Source organism: Bidens hawaiensis, unplaced genomic scaffold (genome assembly GCF_021521415.1).
Source record: "Bidens hawaiensis isolate Kalapana, Puna unplaced genomic scaffold, B.hawaiensis_p1.1 tig00012813_1, whole genome shotgun sequence".
Lineage (NCBI taxonomy): Eukaryota > Viridiplantae > Streptophyta > Magnoliopsida > Asterales > Asteraceae > Bidens > Bidens hawaiensis.
Window position 1 is genome coordinate 617,879 of NW_027492066.1, and position 15,398 is coordinate 633,276.

General features: G+C 44.4%; 1 protein-coding gene across 1 annotated transcript; it reads right to left on the reverse strand.

Annotated features, from left to right (window-relative positions):
* Positions 1-8,794: 8,794 nt before the first annotated feature.
* LOC143542263 (putative RNA-binding protein C1827.05c) lies at positions 8,795-11,818 on the reverse strand. The gene is made up of 8 exons (XM_077034896.1): positions 11,723-11,818; positions 10,186-10,300; positions 9,990-10,045; positions 9,778-9,825; positions 9,604-9,701; positions 9,185-9,254; positions 8,978-9,088; positions 8,795-8,903 (listed from the first exon to the last, which is right to left on the reverse strand). The coding sequence occupies exons 1-8, from the start codon at positions 11,816-11,818 to the stop codon at positions 8,856-8,858; spliced, it is 642 nt and encodes a 213-aa protein (XP_076891011.1). The 3' UTR covers positions 8,795-8,855.
* Positions 11,819-15,398: the final 3,580 nt, after the last annotated feature.

Sequence of the window (15,398 nt, forward strand, 5' to 3'; positions counted from 1 at the left end):
TAACGTGGAAGGGGCGTTGATGCGCTACATATGCCCCCTCTCAAAGACTACTTCACTGACACCTCCCTTTAATAACCATATGTGGAACATCTTTTATTAATATAAATGAATTTAGTATTGTCATTTCTGATATTGAAAGTACTGAAATAAATACTCAATGGTTTTTATTATCACAACTGGCCCAGCTTGTCGATATAAGAAGATGCAAAGTATCAAAAGAAGTTAAGTCCTACTTTCTTTTGATGAAAAGTAGTAATCACCAATGTTTTTGCACTTCATAACTGAAGAGGTAGGTCCCAGCAGAGCCCAGTTGGACCCGCAAGACTCACCTTAAACAGGGACGTCTGCGCAGAGACCAACTGGATCCGCAGGACCAACCATGCTCAGAGACGTGACGTCCTTACGCGCAGTACGCAAGCTGGTCCCGCAGGAAATGCCTCCCAATGGTGAAGGACTCCGCCTGTCCCCGCAGCCTCGAATACAAGCCATTAGGGAAGGCCACCGCGCAGCATGGCTACACGCACAAGGCACTTAGCTTTCGATCATTCAGTGTCACCTGAAGGAATGAGCCAAGCCGGGAGCAATCCCGCACAGAGGCGGGAGGGGGAATACTCCCGCCCAAATAAGCCAGTCCGTATACTGAAGGATCTTTTACTGTACCTGACGAGGTATGGGCGAAAGATCTGATCAGAGATACGACAGCTCACTGATACAGTATGGCGAGCAGCATGCTCCTGTACTGTATCACTATTAGCCGCTGCCTACTCACCAACTACTGTCATACCACGTGCGTAGCCGGCAGTTGGTGGAAAGGGAATAGTATACAGCAGGCCTGGTCACTATCAGCCGCTGCCTACTCACCAACTACCAGCAAGGCACGTGCGTAAGCTACTGTTGATGAACAGGAACACTGTTGCAGCTGGCCATACCTCCTTGGAAACCTACCTTCGGCTATAAATACCCCAAATGGTATGATCATCTAAACACATTACATTCACATTATCATCATAATATACCTGATATCTGCTCTAGCAACCTCTTAATATACTTTTATATTTAAAGAGCAATCTAGTCTGATTCTCACGCCGGAGGGTGGTCACAAGGAGGAACCCCCCCTTCTCAGTGACGAGCTCACGGTGTCTGTTTTGCAGGTTATCAGAAGAACCATCTTCCAAGGGTCTAACCCCTCGTGGGAAACAGCTATCCAACCCCCAGGTTACCAGTAATCTGTCCGGGGTCCGGTTAGTGTTTCTTCATTGGCGTCATCCGTGCATAAAGCTAGAACTACAATTTTCTCCAGTTTTTTCAAACTTTTACAAAGATGGTTAGAGAAATTCCGGTAACCACAACCCCAGCTACTGGAGGGAATACCGGCAACACAGTTTTTACAAACACTACCTCGGCTACCGAAGCCGGGGCAAGTGAAGTAAATTTTACGAACACTACCCCACTTACCAAAGCTGGGGCAAGTGCAGTAAATGATCACCTACTGGGATCCACCGATATCCAGTTTGAGAAACGAAGACTCCCCCGCCAGACTCTCGATGAAGTTAAGGCATGGGCGGAGGCACGACAAAAGGAATTCCAGGCTGAGTTGAACGAACGCTTGCGTTCCGTGCAACAGGCCGACGAATTCGAATACTGGGAGGATGACTCGGAGGAATCCGACTCCGACGCGAACCCTCGCCATAGGGCAAAAGGGAAGCGTAAGGAAACGGAATCCCAACCGAAAAGGCATTTTGGACAAGCCTTCAAACCAAAAAGCACAGGTGGAAGTCCACGAGACTTCTCTAAAACGTTCAGACCAAACGTTGCAAATGCAGGAACGTCCAAATTTGCAAGGGACATTGCTGAAGCAATCGCCCCAAAGAGTGCCAAACAAATGCCCAACATAGGCACATATGACGGTATATCTGATCCAGACGATCATTTGAACAGGTTCATAGCGGGGGCAACCGTCAGCAATTGGACGGAACCCACGTGGTGTTACATGTTCCAAATGACGCTGGTGGGGGCTGCTAGAGCTTGGTTTGATCGCCTACCGGTCAACCACATCTACGACTGGGCAGACTTCCAGCAGAAGTTTAGCCAACACTTCAGCCAGCAACGGAAGTATACCGAGGAGCAATGGACAATCCTCAAATGCATACGAGAGGAAGATGAATCTCTGCCAAACTTCATCACTCGCTTCAACTCAAAGAAGCTAAGTTTGGGCAATATCAGCGAAGATCTTTTTCGCGCTGCCTTCATCCAGGGCGCACATGACCCAGAGCTCATCCGCACCCTAACGGGTAAAGATGGCATGCCATCCACATGGGATGGCATCATGACAGCAGCAAAACGCTATGCGGAAACAGAGAAGCAACTGGGTAGAGATCTCCCACAGAGCACAAACCTCTACACTCAGAAGACGAGAGAAGACAACGTCCTCACCGCCAGACTAAATAAAAAGCGAAAGCTAGGCATTTGGCAGTCAAGGGTAAACTTTGACACCTCATCCGGCTTGCAACATCGAGTGGGCGGAAGGGATAATGTACAGTCGCACCGGAACTCCAGATGGACGCCACTCACCAAAAGCGTCACTGAGATATTCGCCACTGAAGAGCTCCCATGGCAAAGCCTCCAATAATCCGACATCGTCACGATGCTGATCGGAGCAAATACTGTGACTTCCACAAGACAAAAGGCCACAACACTGAAGAATGCATAGACGTAAAGGACATGGTCGAAGCATTTGTCAGAGATGGAACGCTCGCGCACCTCGTGGCACAATAAAGGCTGAGCAGGCGGTTCTACCCGCACAATCACGAAGGAGAAGCGAAACTTTAACCCATTATCAACCACGTTCAAAGGTTCTTATTCTAAACACTTGGAAAATTGCTAATTTAAACTAAGTATGCAAGTCATAAGTTTATAAAGCAAGGAACCCAAAGAAGGAAATAACAATCTTATACGCAAAAAGATTAATATTTCAAGAATATATTACAAGAATGGCGGGTAACTACCCGCCTAAAAGAAAAAAAACTATACAAGTCTATCTTAGCAATGGGAAGGGATCTTCAGGATCAAGCTTCAGGGCCGCTTCCACTTGGACCCGCTCCGTCAGAAGAACGGGGTGGTTCGAGGAACGCTTTGAGGACAGCTAAACCCATCATCAGCAGCAGCTACTTCGTCCACCTTTTCCACCACTGGATGCGGGAAGGCGGCGTATTGGTTCAATGCTTGGTCATAAATGGCTTCGGTATCCACATCGAACAAAGGGAAGTTGGAAGGCGGGACGCCTTTCTCAACAAACCCTAGACCAAGCAGGAAGCCGGCCTTTTCCCCATCCTCATGAGAAGCGTTGAGGGCTGCGGTCATAGCATCATCGTAAGAGGTCTGAAAAGACCCGACGCACAACCTACAAAGAAAAAATACAAGTATTAGAACCTTTTCTTACAAAAGAAAAGCGAGAAGATAAAGCTAAACATACCTGAGGCAACGCTTCTCGAAGAAGCATTGGAGGGCAGCTTGAGCTTCGTTATGGGCGCGTTCGGCTTCGCTCTTGTTAAGGTTGGCAAGTAAAACTTCCTTTGCGGCAGCCTCTTCGACGCCCTTAAGCTTCCGCTCGGTGTGATCAAGCACCCCTCTTTGGTCCAAGATTTCCTGGAGTTTCTTGGCATCTTCCATTGCCAAGGCATCATGAGCGCGTTGGAGAGCCTCTAATTTGGCCTTGAGCTCCTCATTCTCCACACGCAAAGGCTCAGCAACGGCTTCAGCCTTGGCAGCCCTCTCGGTTGCGTTTCGCGCAGTCTCCCTGGCCAGCCGAAGCTGTTCATTCACAGCTTGGGCAGCCTTGGAGCGGGCCTCTAGTCGCGCCTGAACTTCAACCTCGAGGGCCTTGAAGGCCTTCTCCTTGTCGGCGGCAGCTGCCGCCAGCTGTTGGTTCTCCTCCCGGAGAGCACGCGCCTCAGATACGTCCTTGGCGCGAGCTGCTTTCAACTTGTCGTTTTCACGACAAAGCAGCTCGACGCGCGGCTGCATCCGGGCTTGGAGAACCCGAAGCTCATTGGTTAGCCTACCCTCCTGGTAGCTAGCCATGGCTTCCCCCAACGCACCATGAGGAGCAGCGTGGCGAGCCCAGTCCACGCACTCCACAGGGGTACGAAGGGTTGTTCCTCGGCGTATGTTCCATCGCGGAACATACACTTCATTGGAATCCGACACTGCAAAAGAAACAAAGGCAGTAAGGAAAAGATGATAAAAAACATAAGGGAAAAAGAAAGGAACCCTACGCACCTGTAGGGTCAATGACAGGCCGATAGCCGCCAAACCCATCACCTGAACTTAAAGGAAATCCATCCAACAGGTCAGGCAGACGGGAAGGGGGCAAAGATCGGCGGGAAGCCCTGCGCGTACCTGATGGTCCGGCCGTAGGTGCCGGTGGCGCGGGCATGGTGGCAGCCGCCGTGGTCGCCGTTGTGGTCGCCGCCGCGGTCGCCGCCTCCTCAGCAGCAGCAGTAACCGCCGGCTCCGTGAAGGATGCTGTAAAAATCGCACTCACGGCCGGCGGTGACGTCATCTCGGCCGGAACAGTTGGCTCAAAGGAACGAGCAACTGGACCACCGGATGCAGGCGCAGGCGCCTGAGTCGACGCCTCAGGAAGGCTGACCGAGCCTACCGTCATTGGCGGGGAGGTACTCCCCTGCGCTTCACCCCGGAATGCGTCAACATCCACGCCTGCACAAAGAAGAAAGTGTTAGATAAATTTATGAAGTAATAAATCTGCAAAGACATTATGATTGTACTTACGGGTTTTCTTGACCCTGAACGTACGGACGGGCGGGGAGGAACCCGATGGAGCCGGCCTCTTGGTACCGGTCACCGTCGTCTTCGTTGGTTCTCCGGAGGTAACGGTCGTAGCCTCCGGAACAGTGGTCTTCTCACCACCGGGCTTCCCCGCCACCTCTTCACTATCTGACTCCGAGTCAGATAGAACCACTGGATCAGCTGTGGAGGCTTTCTCCTTCCCCTTCACGCCGGCAGCAGCCTTCTTCTTCCGCACCAACGGAGGAGCATCTGAGGATTCCTCAGAAGAAGACGGGTCAGGAATTCCAGCAGCGGGTACAGCATTGAGGGATTGAGGAAAGAATATCGCCTTACCTGGCCGCCGGTGGCTCAGGATCTCGTGTCCCGGCGGATAGACCTCCACAAACCGATCCGCCGTTTGCTCCAGGATGGGCAACTCGCCCTCGTCCAGAGCACGAGTACCCATCCGCGCGGGACCGTCGGTTTCCCGCGGGAACAGAAGCGACTCCAAATTATTTCCCTCTGAAAGAAAAGAAACGGTTAGAAGACAAACTTGTATCAAAAAGAAAGACAAGACATACCATAGGGAATAGAGTTCAAACCGTATTCGAGAAGGATGGGAACCTGAGACGCATCCTTCCACACCCGGCTCATCCCTAACATGACCATCCCGGACTCCGCAAACCGGTAAACCGGAGATTGGATCCGGGATATCTTCGAAAACCATTCCGCCTCCTGGTAGTTGGGGGCGTGAAGGCTCGGTATCGCTTGGCCATTTTTAAACTTCATGGCAAGGGGGATGGCGCGGGCAGAAATGTAGAAGAATTCCTGCTTCCACGCGCGAAGACTGCGCTCGGTGTCGCAAATCTTCAGACCCTTAATACGGGTCGTCAAGGTGTACCACCCCTGGATGCACCTCCAGGTATAGAAGGTCATCAGGCGGTCCACATGGGGCTCGATGCCCAAAATCCGGCACACCCACTCAAAATGGCGAATCTTGGCGATCGCCATGGGGTGCAGCTCGGTCAAATGAACACCGTGCCTCTCAAGGACACGGTAAACAAATTTTGTCAACGGGAATCTAAGATTCCCATAGACAAAAAATGCAGCATAAACCCCGATCTTGCCTCTGGGGGCATCATACACGGTCTGGTGGGATTCAGGAAACTCAGGCTCGAGATGATCGAGCATGAACTTCCTGACAACATACCGGTACTGATCGCCGGGCAGAGCACACTGGCACTCGCCAGCAGTACCCCTGTCGTCAGCTATAGCTTCAGCATCACGAGAAGACATCTTGCAGAGAAAGAAGAGAACGATTTCGAGAGAATGCTCGATTGAATAAAGGAGTATTCGCCGGAAATCGCCTCAAAGATGAAGAGAAGAGTAAAAAGTGTGAATTGCAAAGTAACCCTCTCCCCCTTTATATAGTAATCGCAATTAATGCGGTGAAATTAATGCGGAGGAGAGAGAAATCGAATGTGCAATGAAACTATGACACGTGGCAAAAACCAAGCTGGCAACAGCTGTTGAAAGGACGTATGCCAGTAATTTCGCGGCCACGCGCCCGAAAAATCGCGCCCACGCGCCTGAAAAAGCGACTGGAATGACCATGTTCTGTCACGTCACCATAACTTCCTGCACGTCCTGACACAGTCAGAAGAAACCGTCGCACGACGTTTCAGAGGTTTGGACTGTTCTTCTTCCCACCAACTCTTCGAATTTCAAAATTCAAAATTCAAAAAGATCAAAAAGTAGGCGGGAAAATACCCCTTACCTTGGCAAACAAGTAACCGTAAGACGGATGCGGGTACAGTGTAAAGGCAAAACCCTTCACATACCTAGCACCCGCAGGGAATTGAAGCCAAGAAAACCTTGGCGAACAAGTAACCGTAAGACGGATGCGGGTACAGTGTTAAGGCAAAACCCTTCACATACCTAGCACCCGCAGGGAATTGAAGCCAAGAAAACCTTGGCGAACAAGTAACCGTAAGACGGATGCGGGTACAGTGTTAAGGCAAAACCCTTCACATACCTAGCACCCGCAGGGAATTGAAGCCAAGTACCTCGGCAACCAAGTAACTATAAAACGGGTGCGGGTACAGTGTAAAGGCAAAACCCTTCACATACCTAGCACCCGCAGGGAATTGACGCCAGGAATACCTTGGAAGTAAAGTAACCGTAAGACGAGCGCAGGTACAGTGTTAAGGCAAAACCCTTCAAATACCTAGCGCTCCGCTGGGAATTGAAACCAAGAAGGATCTTCTGGGCAATGCTTGCGGAAACGGAAATAACATCCCCGCATAGCGGGAACGTCGAGAACTACGTTGTTTGAAGCTCCAGGATGGAATTGGTGGTTTTAACATAATTGATCACTATGTTCAAAACTACCAAAACCTCATGGAGAATCCACACAAGTGGGACTCAACGCTCCTGACTTGCGAGGAGGTTACAGACATGCCCGCATCATACCCAAAGACCAAGCAAGAAACTCGGGAATTTCTGCAAGTGACAAGGACTTCCGCGGAAAGAATCCCCATGGAAAACCTTACAAAACCCCTTTTCAAAACCCTTTGCTCAAGTCCAAAAGTTCACCTCACTTTATTAAACACTCAGGAGAAGAACATTGGACTGGGGGGACTTGAAGAGGTAGGTCCTAGCAGAGCCCAGTTGGACCCGCAAGACTCACCTTAAACAGGGACGTCTGCGCAGAGACCAACTGGATCCGCAGGACCAACCATGCTCAGAGACGTGACGTCCTTACGCGCAGTACGCAAGCTGGTCCCGCAGGAAATGCCTCCCAATGGTGAAGGACTCCGCCTGTCCCCGCAGCCTCGGATACAAGCCATTAGGGAAGGCCACCCGCGCAGCATGGCTACACGCACAAGGCACTTAGCTCTCGATCATTCAGTGTCACCTGAAGGAATGAGCCAAGCCGGGAGCAATCCCGCACAGAGGCGGGAGGGGGAATACTCCCGCCCAAATAAGCCAGTCCGTATACTGAAGGATCTTTTACTGTACCTGACGAGGTATGGGCGAAAGATCTGATCAGAGATACGACAGCTCACTGATACAGTATGGCGAGCAGCATGCTCCTGTACTGTATCACTATTAGCCGCTGCCTACTCACCAACTACTGTCATACCACGTGCGTAGCCGGCAGTTGGTGGAAAGGGAATAGTATACAGCAGGCCTGGTCACTATCAGCCGCTGCCTACTCACCAACTACCAGCAAGGCACGTGCGTAAGCTACTGTTGATGAACAGGAACACTGTTGCAGCTGGCCATACCTCCTTGGAAACCTACCTTCGGCTATAAATACCCCAAATGGTATGATCATCTAAACACATTACATTCACATTATCATCATAATATACCTGATATCTGCTCTAGCAATCTCTTAATATACTTTTATATTTAAAGAGCAATCTAGTCTGATTCTCACGCCGGAGGGTGGTCACAAGGAGGAACCCCCCCTTCTCAGTGACGAGCTCACGGTGTCTGTTTTGCAGGTTATCAGAAGAACCATCTTCCAAGGGTCTAACCCCTCGTGGGAAACAGCTATCCAACCCCCAGGTTACCAGTAATCTGTCCGGGGTCCGGTTAGTGTTTCTTCAATAACTAGTCAGCATCAGTTTTAAACAAGGTAAAATACTTCAGTTCTTATATGTATTTTTTTCTGAAACATAAACTTTTAATAAAAAACACATATCTTGCAAGTATTATTGTATTCACTATAAATATTGCTGATAAAAATGTTAAATTGTAAATTGTTTTTCAACATAGAGCAAGTAAGACTTCAAAAAAACAAAAACAAAAAAATCTAAAAACCCAGTTCAATCATTCGCATGGGTCGAAATAGATAACGACATTGCTTTGAAAAGGTAACGGAAAGTGATATTAAGAAATTTCGTGTAGGAAACCGTTCAAAACCAAAATGTGAAACGTATTTAGAGCAACATTAAAGAATTTGCAATATCAGATTTAACAACCAAAATTTCTTTCATCAGTCAACAGTTACTACATGCTACATCTTAAAATATATAAAAATTCAAGTCACGATAACCTTAGTCGTCAAACTTGATCTTCTTCGGTGCAGGAACATCACTCCCCACCTGTAGATTAAACAAAAGTATAAGTAAATGGTTAATAATTGTCTGCATATTATATTGTTAATACAAATCCTTACAATTTCTGGGCACTCATACTCGATGCCAGCAGCTTCAATCTTCCTCCGCCTTTTCTCGTCTCTTTTCAAGATTCCATCCACCAACTTCTTGTGCTCTTCAAATGTCCGTTCCTGAATAATCATATCATATTAAAGCTATTAGCTAAACCAAGTTTTGACAATTTACGGAATAAATTTGAGGGCATATAAAGCGTATTTATAGCATACCTTGTTATGGCGTTTACGTTCGATATGAACCCGGTCCACAGGTTTATAGTAACGGTTCACACCTTTCCACCTACAATCAAAATAATAAATTCCTAAGAACAGCAACAAGCCAACCAAAAGAACAAATCTTTTATCCTAAATTAGTTGGTTAGCATGTCAAAACAGAATGAAAAATAAAAAGCTTAAGTATGGGTCAAACATGTTGACCTGGCTCAAAACACTTTTATCTATCTTTTCAAAATATTTATTAATATTAATAATCAATGCAATATTATAAGATTTGGAATATTGTAAGCTTTGAAAATATGGACTTTACTTCGCGTTGTATCTCACATCAAATAATCATGTTCTAGGTATAATTATGCGAGCAGGAACTTTAGAAAAAAGTAATATTAAGTCATAAACATTCAAACGCTTACAATTTGGGATGAACACACTCTGGAGGAATGATCTGTACTTGCAACAAGTGCTCAAATAAGAGGTAGTTATGCATGGTTTCAGCAACAATCTTTGCCACCTGCACAAATTACAACTATCGAGTTAATGTCTCCTGGTAATGAATTAAAATCTTAACTACTAGAACTATGTTTCACCTCTGGAGATGCAAACTGAATGAACCCAAAATGCTTTGATTTTCCTGTCTGAGAAACATAGACAAAAGGGGTACATTAAATAAAAAGCATGATTAACAAGATGATTCTCAATTTTTGAAATAAACTACAAATGTTTAGTTTTTTAAAACATGATATTAAAACAACTACTTCATAATCACATATTTACTGTGAAAGTGAGCTAAAGATCAAACCTTCTTGTTCCTTGCAATCCTGATCCTCCTGATCTCTCCAAATTGCTTAAAGAAAGCTGCATCAACGGTAGAATTGAAAATTTAACTTCTAGTATTTTCAGTTCCTCCTCAACAGAAGTTGCAAAATTTACAATAGCTAGAATGCGAATGCGTGTAAGCACAAAGGTCAAAATGGTCAACTGATGAAAAAGTTTACCTTCCATTTCATTCTCATAAAATCCATGAGGGATTCTTCCAATATACAACACAGTGGATTTATTTTCTGAATTTTCTGTGATTGGGAGCTTTCGAGCTGGACCTCCCTCTAATGGCTGTTTCATACACATAAACCAACACAGAATTAATAAAACAAGATTCTCCCTTCATATTTAATAAAAAAGTCAAATCCACCAAGAAGATACTTGTTGAAAATTGAAGGGAAAAAATAGTAAAAAAACACCTAATAAGTTGAATAAACTAGGTAGCACATTTCGAAAATTAGAATAACTGTAGTAAAAATACTTAACAAAAAAATGTATCGCTAATAAACCATAGTTACTTTATCACATATGTTATGTCATAATTTTCTGTAATCGGCATCTAATCAATATGTCATGCAAATAAAGCATCTGCCTTTTAAAGAATGATAGAAACAAGAAATTGAGGTACACTTAAATGGAACAACAAAAATACTTTTATGTATATATAGTACTTCTTTTACTATATGTACAAAACAGATAGAATCAGAAGGAAAAACTGGAATGCCCATAAGCATTTTAAAATTTACAAAGTAATCTTCTATGAGTCAGAGACTAATTGAAATAAAAACTAAAATAGACATGAGTATATTCAATCAGGAATCTTCATTATGTACAGAGAAACAAACTAACTTTTCTTTGTGTGATTGATCTGAAAGAGCCTAAACAATTACATCAAGAATGAAGTTTGACTAAATGTGTCCATTAACCATATCATTTAACACGTAAAAACTCAACTACTCAAGTTTTATTGCCTGATGTTATGTTCAGTTTTAAACACAAATTTAGCTTGGTCATCCTGTACCAGAACACATATATGTGTCGCATGCCTTCAAACTACCAATATTAAGAAAAAACTAATAAAAGTAGGGGTGTAAACAAGTCGGCTCGTTTTGACTTACGAGATGTCAAGCTCAAGCTTCGCTCGTTTACCTTTCTTAATTAATTTATATAAGTTTTTAATTATCTTTACATATTTAAGATGACCATAAACAAGCCTAAGGTCAACTGAAGCTCATGTAGTACCTGAAACAAGCCAAAGCTCGTTCAAGCTCGGTTGTGAAGTGTGAAATTAAAACAAAGAATTACAAAGAGGTTGAACTTAAAAGTAAAAAATATACAAGCCTAAACAAGCTTCCTATACAAGGCTCGATCTCGGACTCGATAACCAAACGAGCTTTATTTGTTAGGCTCGGTTCGAGCTTTTTATCAATCCGAGCTCGCGAGTAGCTTGGCTTGTTTGCACCCATAAACACATGGTTCACTCTATCTAACAAAGGCGATTTCATTAATAAACTGACAGTTAGCTATTCAACCTAACCCTAGTAGATGCTAAACTTTAAAGCCAACTCAATCAGCTATAAACTACAAAATTTAACAGTATTATGCACCCTTATACCAGAAATGATATCAATCAAGCCAATCTCTCTATGCAGCTTATAGCTGTATAAATTACAAATATTAAAAAATCATCTAATCAAAACCTAGAAAACTGACCAAGAAATCAGCAGGTTGGTCTTTACGAACAGCGGCCAGTTCGGTAGAACCCTTTTTAACTTTCTTCATCATCGATTTTTTAGCCTTCATCCCCATCTACAAATTCAATGATAAATATTATTAAATTGAACACAGTTAAAGAAGATATATATATATATATATATATATATATATATATATATATATATGTGCGATTGATTACAGAAGATACCTGTGCGTGAGGGTTAGCGGCGGCGAGAAGTGAAGAGAAGAGGAAGAGAGGTAAGGAATGGGGTTTTGTAAGTGTTAAATAGTCTGTCATAAACCTTAAACTATCAATGACTTACAAGATAATACCCTATACTTTCAATTGCCGTTTCGTTATTAGACTCCATGTTATGGGCGCGGAAAAGGGGGGCGTGTAACATCCTAAATTTTAATTAAATAAAGAAAGTTATGTTTAGTGATTTCACGTTGTTAATTATTTAATGTCGAGTAAGGAGGGAGTTGGGCTTAGATTGCGTAAGATGGGTTAAATGAGAATGGGCCTCGGGTCCGTGGGCTTAGAGGGATATAAATATCCCATCCCAAACCCAATCTTTCATTTCCAACTTCTTTCTTCACACACTCAAAACACACACATACTACCGATCAAGATTCGAAGCCGAGACCCGAGATTTTGTTGATAGATCTGAGTTGGTAAGGTAAGAACAAATCCACCAAAGCTTATATTACTGAAAATGGTTAGGATTTGATGGGTTAACCGAACCCGAAACCCAAACTGCCCAAATCGGACCCCTAAAACGTCGATTTTAGGCCGATTTGATGGTTGGGATTTGTAGGCGCCGATCATACGATTCCGTGGGTACCAAAATCGAGTTATTTGGCTAAGAAACGAAGGATTTATGGGCAAACAGATCTGCAGCGCGACAACTTCGCCTGCAAGATTAAGTTCGCCTGATGAACTTCGCCTTCAAGCGTAACTTCGCCTTCAAGCGTAACTTCGCCTAAGGTATAACTTCGCCTGAAGCCAAGTTCGCCTAAGGTTTAACTTCGCCTGAAGCCAAGTTCGCCTAAGGTTTAACTTCGCCTGAAGCCAAGTTCGCCTAAGGTTTAACTTCGCCTGAAGCCAAGTTCGCCTAAGGTATAACTTCGCCTGAAGCCAAGTTCGCCTAAGGTTTAACTTCGCCTGAAGCCAAGTTCGCCTAAGGTTTAACTTCGCCTGAAGCCAAGTTCGCCTAAGGTTTAACTTCGCCTGAAGTGAAGTTCGTTTATAAAATAAATTAAAAACCTAATGGAAAATGTGTTAAGGCAGTTATCGAAAATAAAATTTTTCCAAGCTGACCTGGCAGCTTAACCCCAGCCAGGGGCTCTGCCCCTTGGACCCCGCTAGGGGCTGCCGCCCCTAGAACCCCGCTGCCAGGGGCGCTGCCCCCGGACCCCCGTTCGTTGTGGGTCATATATAGATAGAAATACAAAACGAGTAGTAGTAGTTAATTGATATGTGTAAATATTATACAGTTAGCCGAGCCCAGTTAAAGAAAGGAATTACGATCAACGGCGAGCGTAACAGGATCCAGGTGAGTTTCTAGCCCCATTCCTTGTTATGTTTTCGGGGCTGTGTGCATACTTGATGTGTTGTTAATACATTTATCCTAAGTGATAAGTGTATGCCATATGTGATATGTGTGATATGTATGAATGATTGCTTGATGGTTCGTGAACGATCTTCGGATATTGCACGAACTGTCAGGTTGTAACGTTATAAAGCCATATGTGATATATGTGATATGTATGAATGATTGCTTGATGGTTCGTGAACGATCTTCGGATATTGCACGTACTGTCAGGTTGTAACGTTATAAATATGGCAAGTATGATATGTATGTTTATGTGTATGAACGTAATAAAGTTAATAAAAGAAGGAAATGACGGTTGTATGGTTGTATGGTTACGAAAAGGGTACCAAGCCCTAATAATACTCGAGGTATGTTGCATGGTTGTATGGTAACGAAGAGGGAACTGAACCCTACTAATATTCGAAAGCAAGGGACCAGACCCTTATAATATCTGTGATGTTAGGGACCAGACCCTTATAATATCTGTGATGTTAGGGACCAGACCCTTACAATATCTGTGAGGATAGGGACCAGACCCTTCATAATATCTGTGATGTTAGGGACCAGACCCTTATAATATCTGTGATGTTAGGGACCAGACCCTTATAATATCTGTGAGGTTATAGGGCGAAAGGCTCTTTAAAACGTATGATTATGAATGTAAAGAAAGTATGTAAGTAAGAAAGAAAGTATGTAAGTAAGAATGAAGGTATGAGTACTTATGTGTGTATAAAAGAAAGTTATGAGGTTAAGTACGTATGTATGTAATAAGGTATTGTATGGTATTGTATGATTAACTAGAACTCACTCAGCGTAGCTGACTTTTAGTATGCACGCAGGTGAGTAGGATGAGACAGCTGGCTTGAGTGGAGGACACATGGCAGAAGACTAAAGCCTGGCATCTGAAGATCTGATATGTTTTATAAGTTATGTTTTAATTTTGGAAAGACAAAAGGAATGTTTTACGACATGATTATGAATTAATATGTAATGTTTTATGAAAGTTTTATATTCCGCGTAAAGTTTTAATTAACTCTGATATTTAGAACTGTGTTTATGAGTAAATCCAACACGAAAGTAGGGTTACCGGTGACGGGGCCTTACAAGTTGGTATCAGAGCAAAGTTCAAGAGATTTAAGCATCCTACATGCTTAGACTTGAACAGAGAATGGGATTTAAGTAAGAAAAGAAAGAAGATGCCAGTTCAAGAATGCCATGTGTCGCTCAAGCAAGATCAGTAAAGGTGAAATGTATGATTAAATGATATATGTTAATGAGAAAGAAAAGATATGAGATTGGTACGGATAGGAATAATTGATTGTTGATTTGACTAACTACTTAAGTAGAACCAGCACAAATAGACTCATAAAAGGAAGTGTATAGGACACGGAAAGTAACGTGATCAGCTAATCACAACTGGCCACTGTTATTACCTGTTAGCCTTACCATCCTTGTACTAAACGGTTCCTTGAGTGACGATGTTTGTGTTTTCCCCTTTAGAATACTAATGGCTGGAGCTGGAGAATTTGTTGAAACTGGGGGTCGCACTGGACGTCGTGGCAGGCCTCGTCTTGTCCGGCAACCTTCGGTAGAAGAAGCTTCCCACACCGAAGATGAAGGAAGCGCAGCTGGAGGAGACCAGAACAACAACGAAGAAGTTCAACTTAGCCCCGCAGTTCAAGCAGCCATCGTTCAGGCTGTAGTTGCTGCTGTGAAGAACCTGAATCCCGAAGGATCTGCTGGAAGCCGTGAGCGAACTGCTGAAGGGGCGGGTGGTGATGGTAGAAAGGATGGGGAAGGTGAAAGAGGGGCCTCGAGTGGGGATAAGTCTGTGAAAGTTGATGATAGGAGAGGAGGACAAGGTGGGTGCAGCTATAAGTCCTTCAAAGGTTGTGACCCGCCTAAGCTGACTGGTTTAGGAGACGCAATCGCTACTCTCCAGTGGATAACCGCTATGGACAAGGTTATCCGCATTAGCGACTGCCGTCCCGACCAAGCTGTGGGTTATGCTACTCAGTCATTCGTAGATGAGGCTATGTATTGGTGGGAGAGTGTGGAGCAGAGGAAGACCCGTGAAG

Bases quoted from the DNA above. Each gene is read 5' to 3' on its own strand.
- LOC143542263 (XM_077034896.1), bottom strand. From the start codon at position 11,818: ATGGGGATGAAGGCTAAAAAATCGATGATGAAGAAAGTTAAAAAGGGT. The intron at 10,301-11,722 runs GTCAGTTTTCTA...TGTATGAAACAG, and splicing joins ACCAACCTGCTGATTTCTTG to CCATTAGAGGGAGGTCCAGC. The intron at 9,089-9,184 runs GTATGCTATAAA...ATGATTATTCAG, and splicing joins AACGTAAACGCCATAACAAG to GAACGGACATTTGAAGAGCA.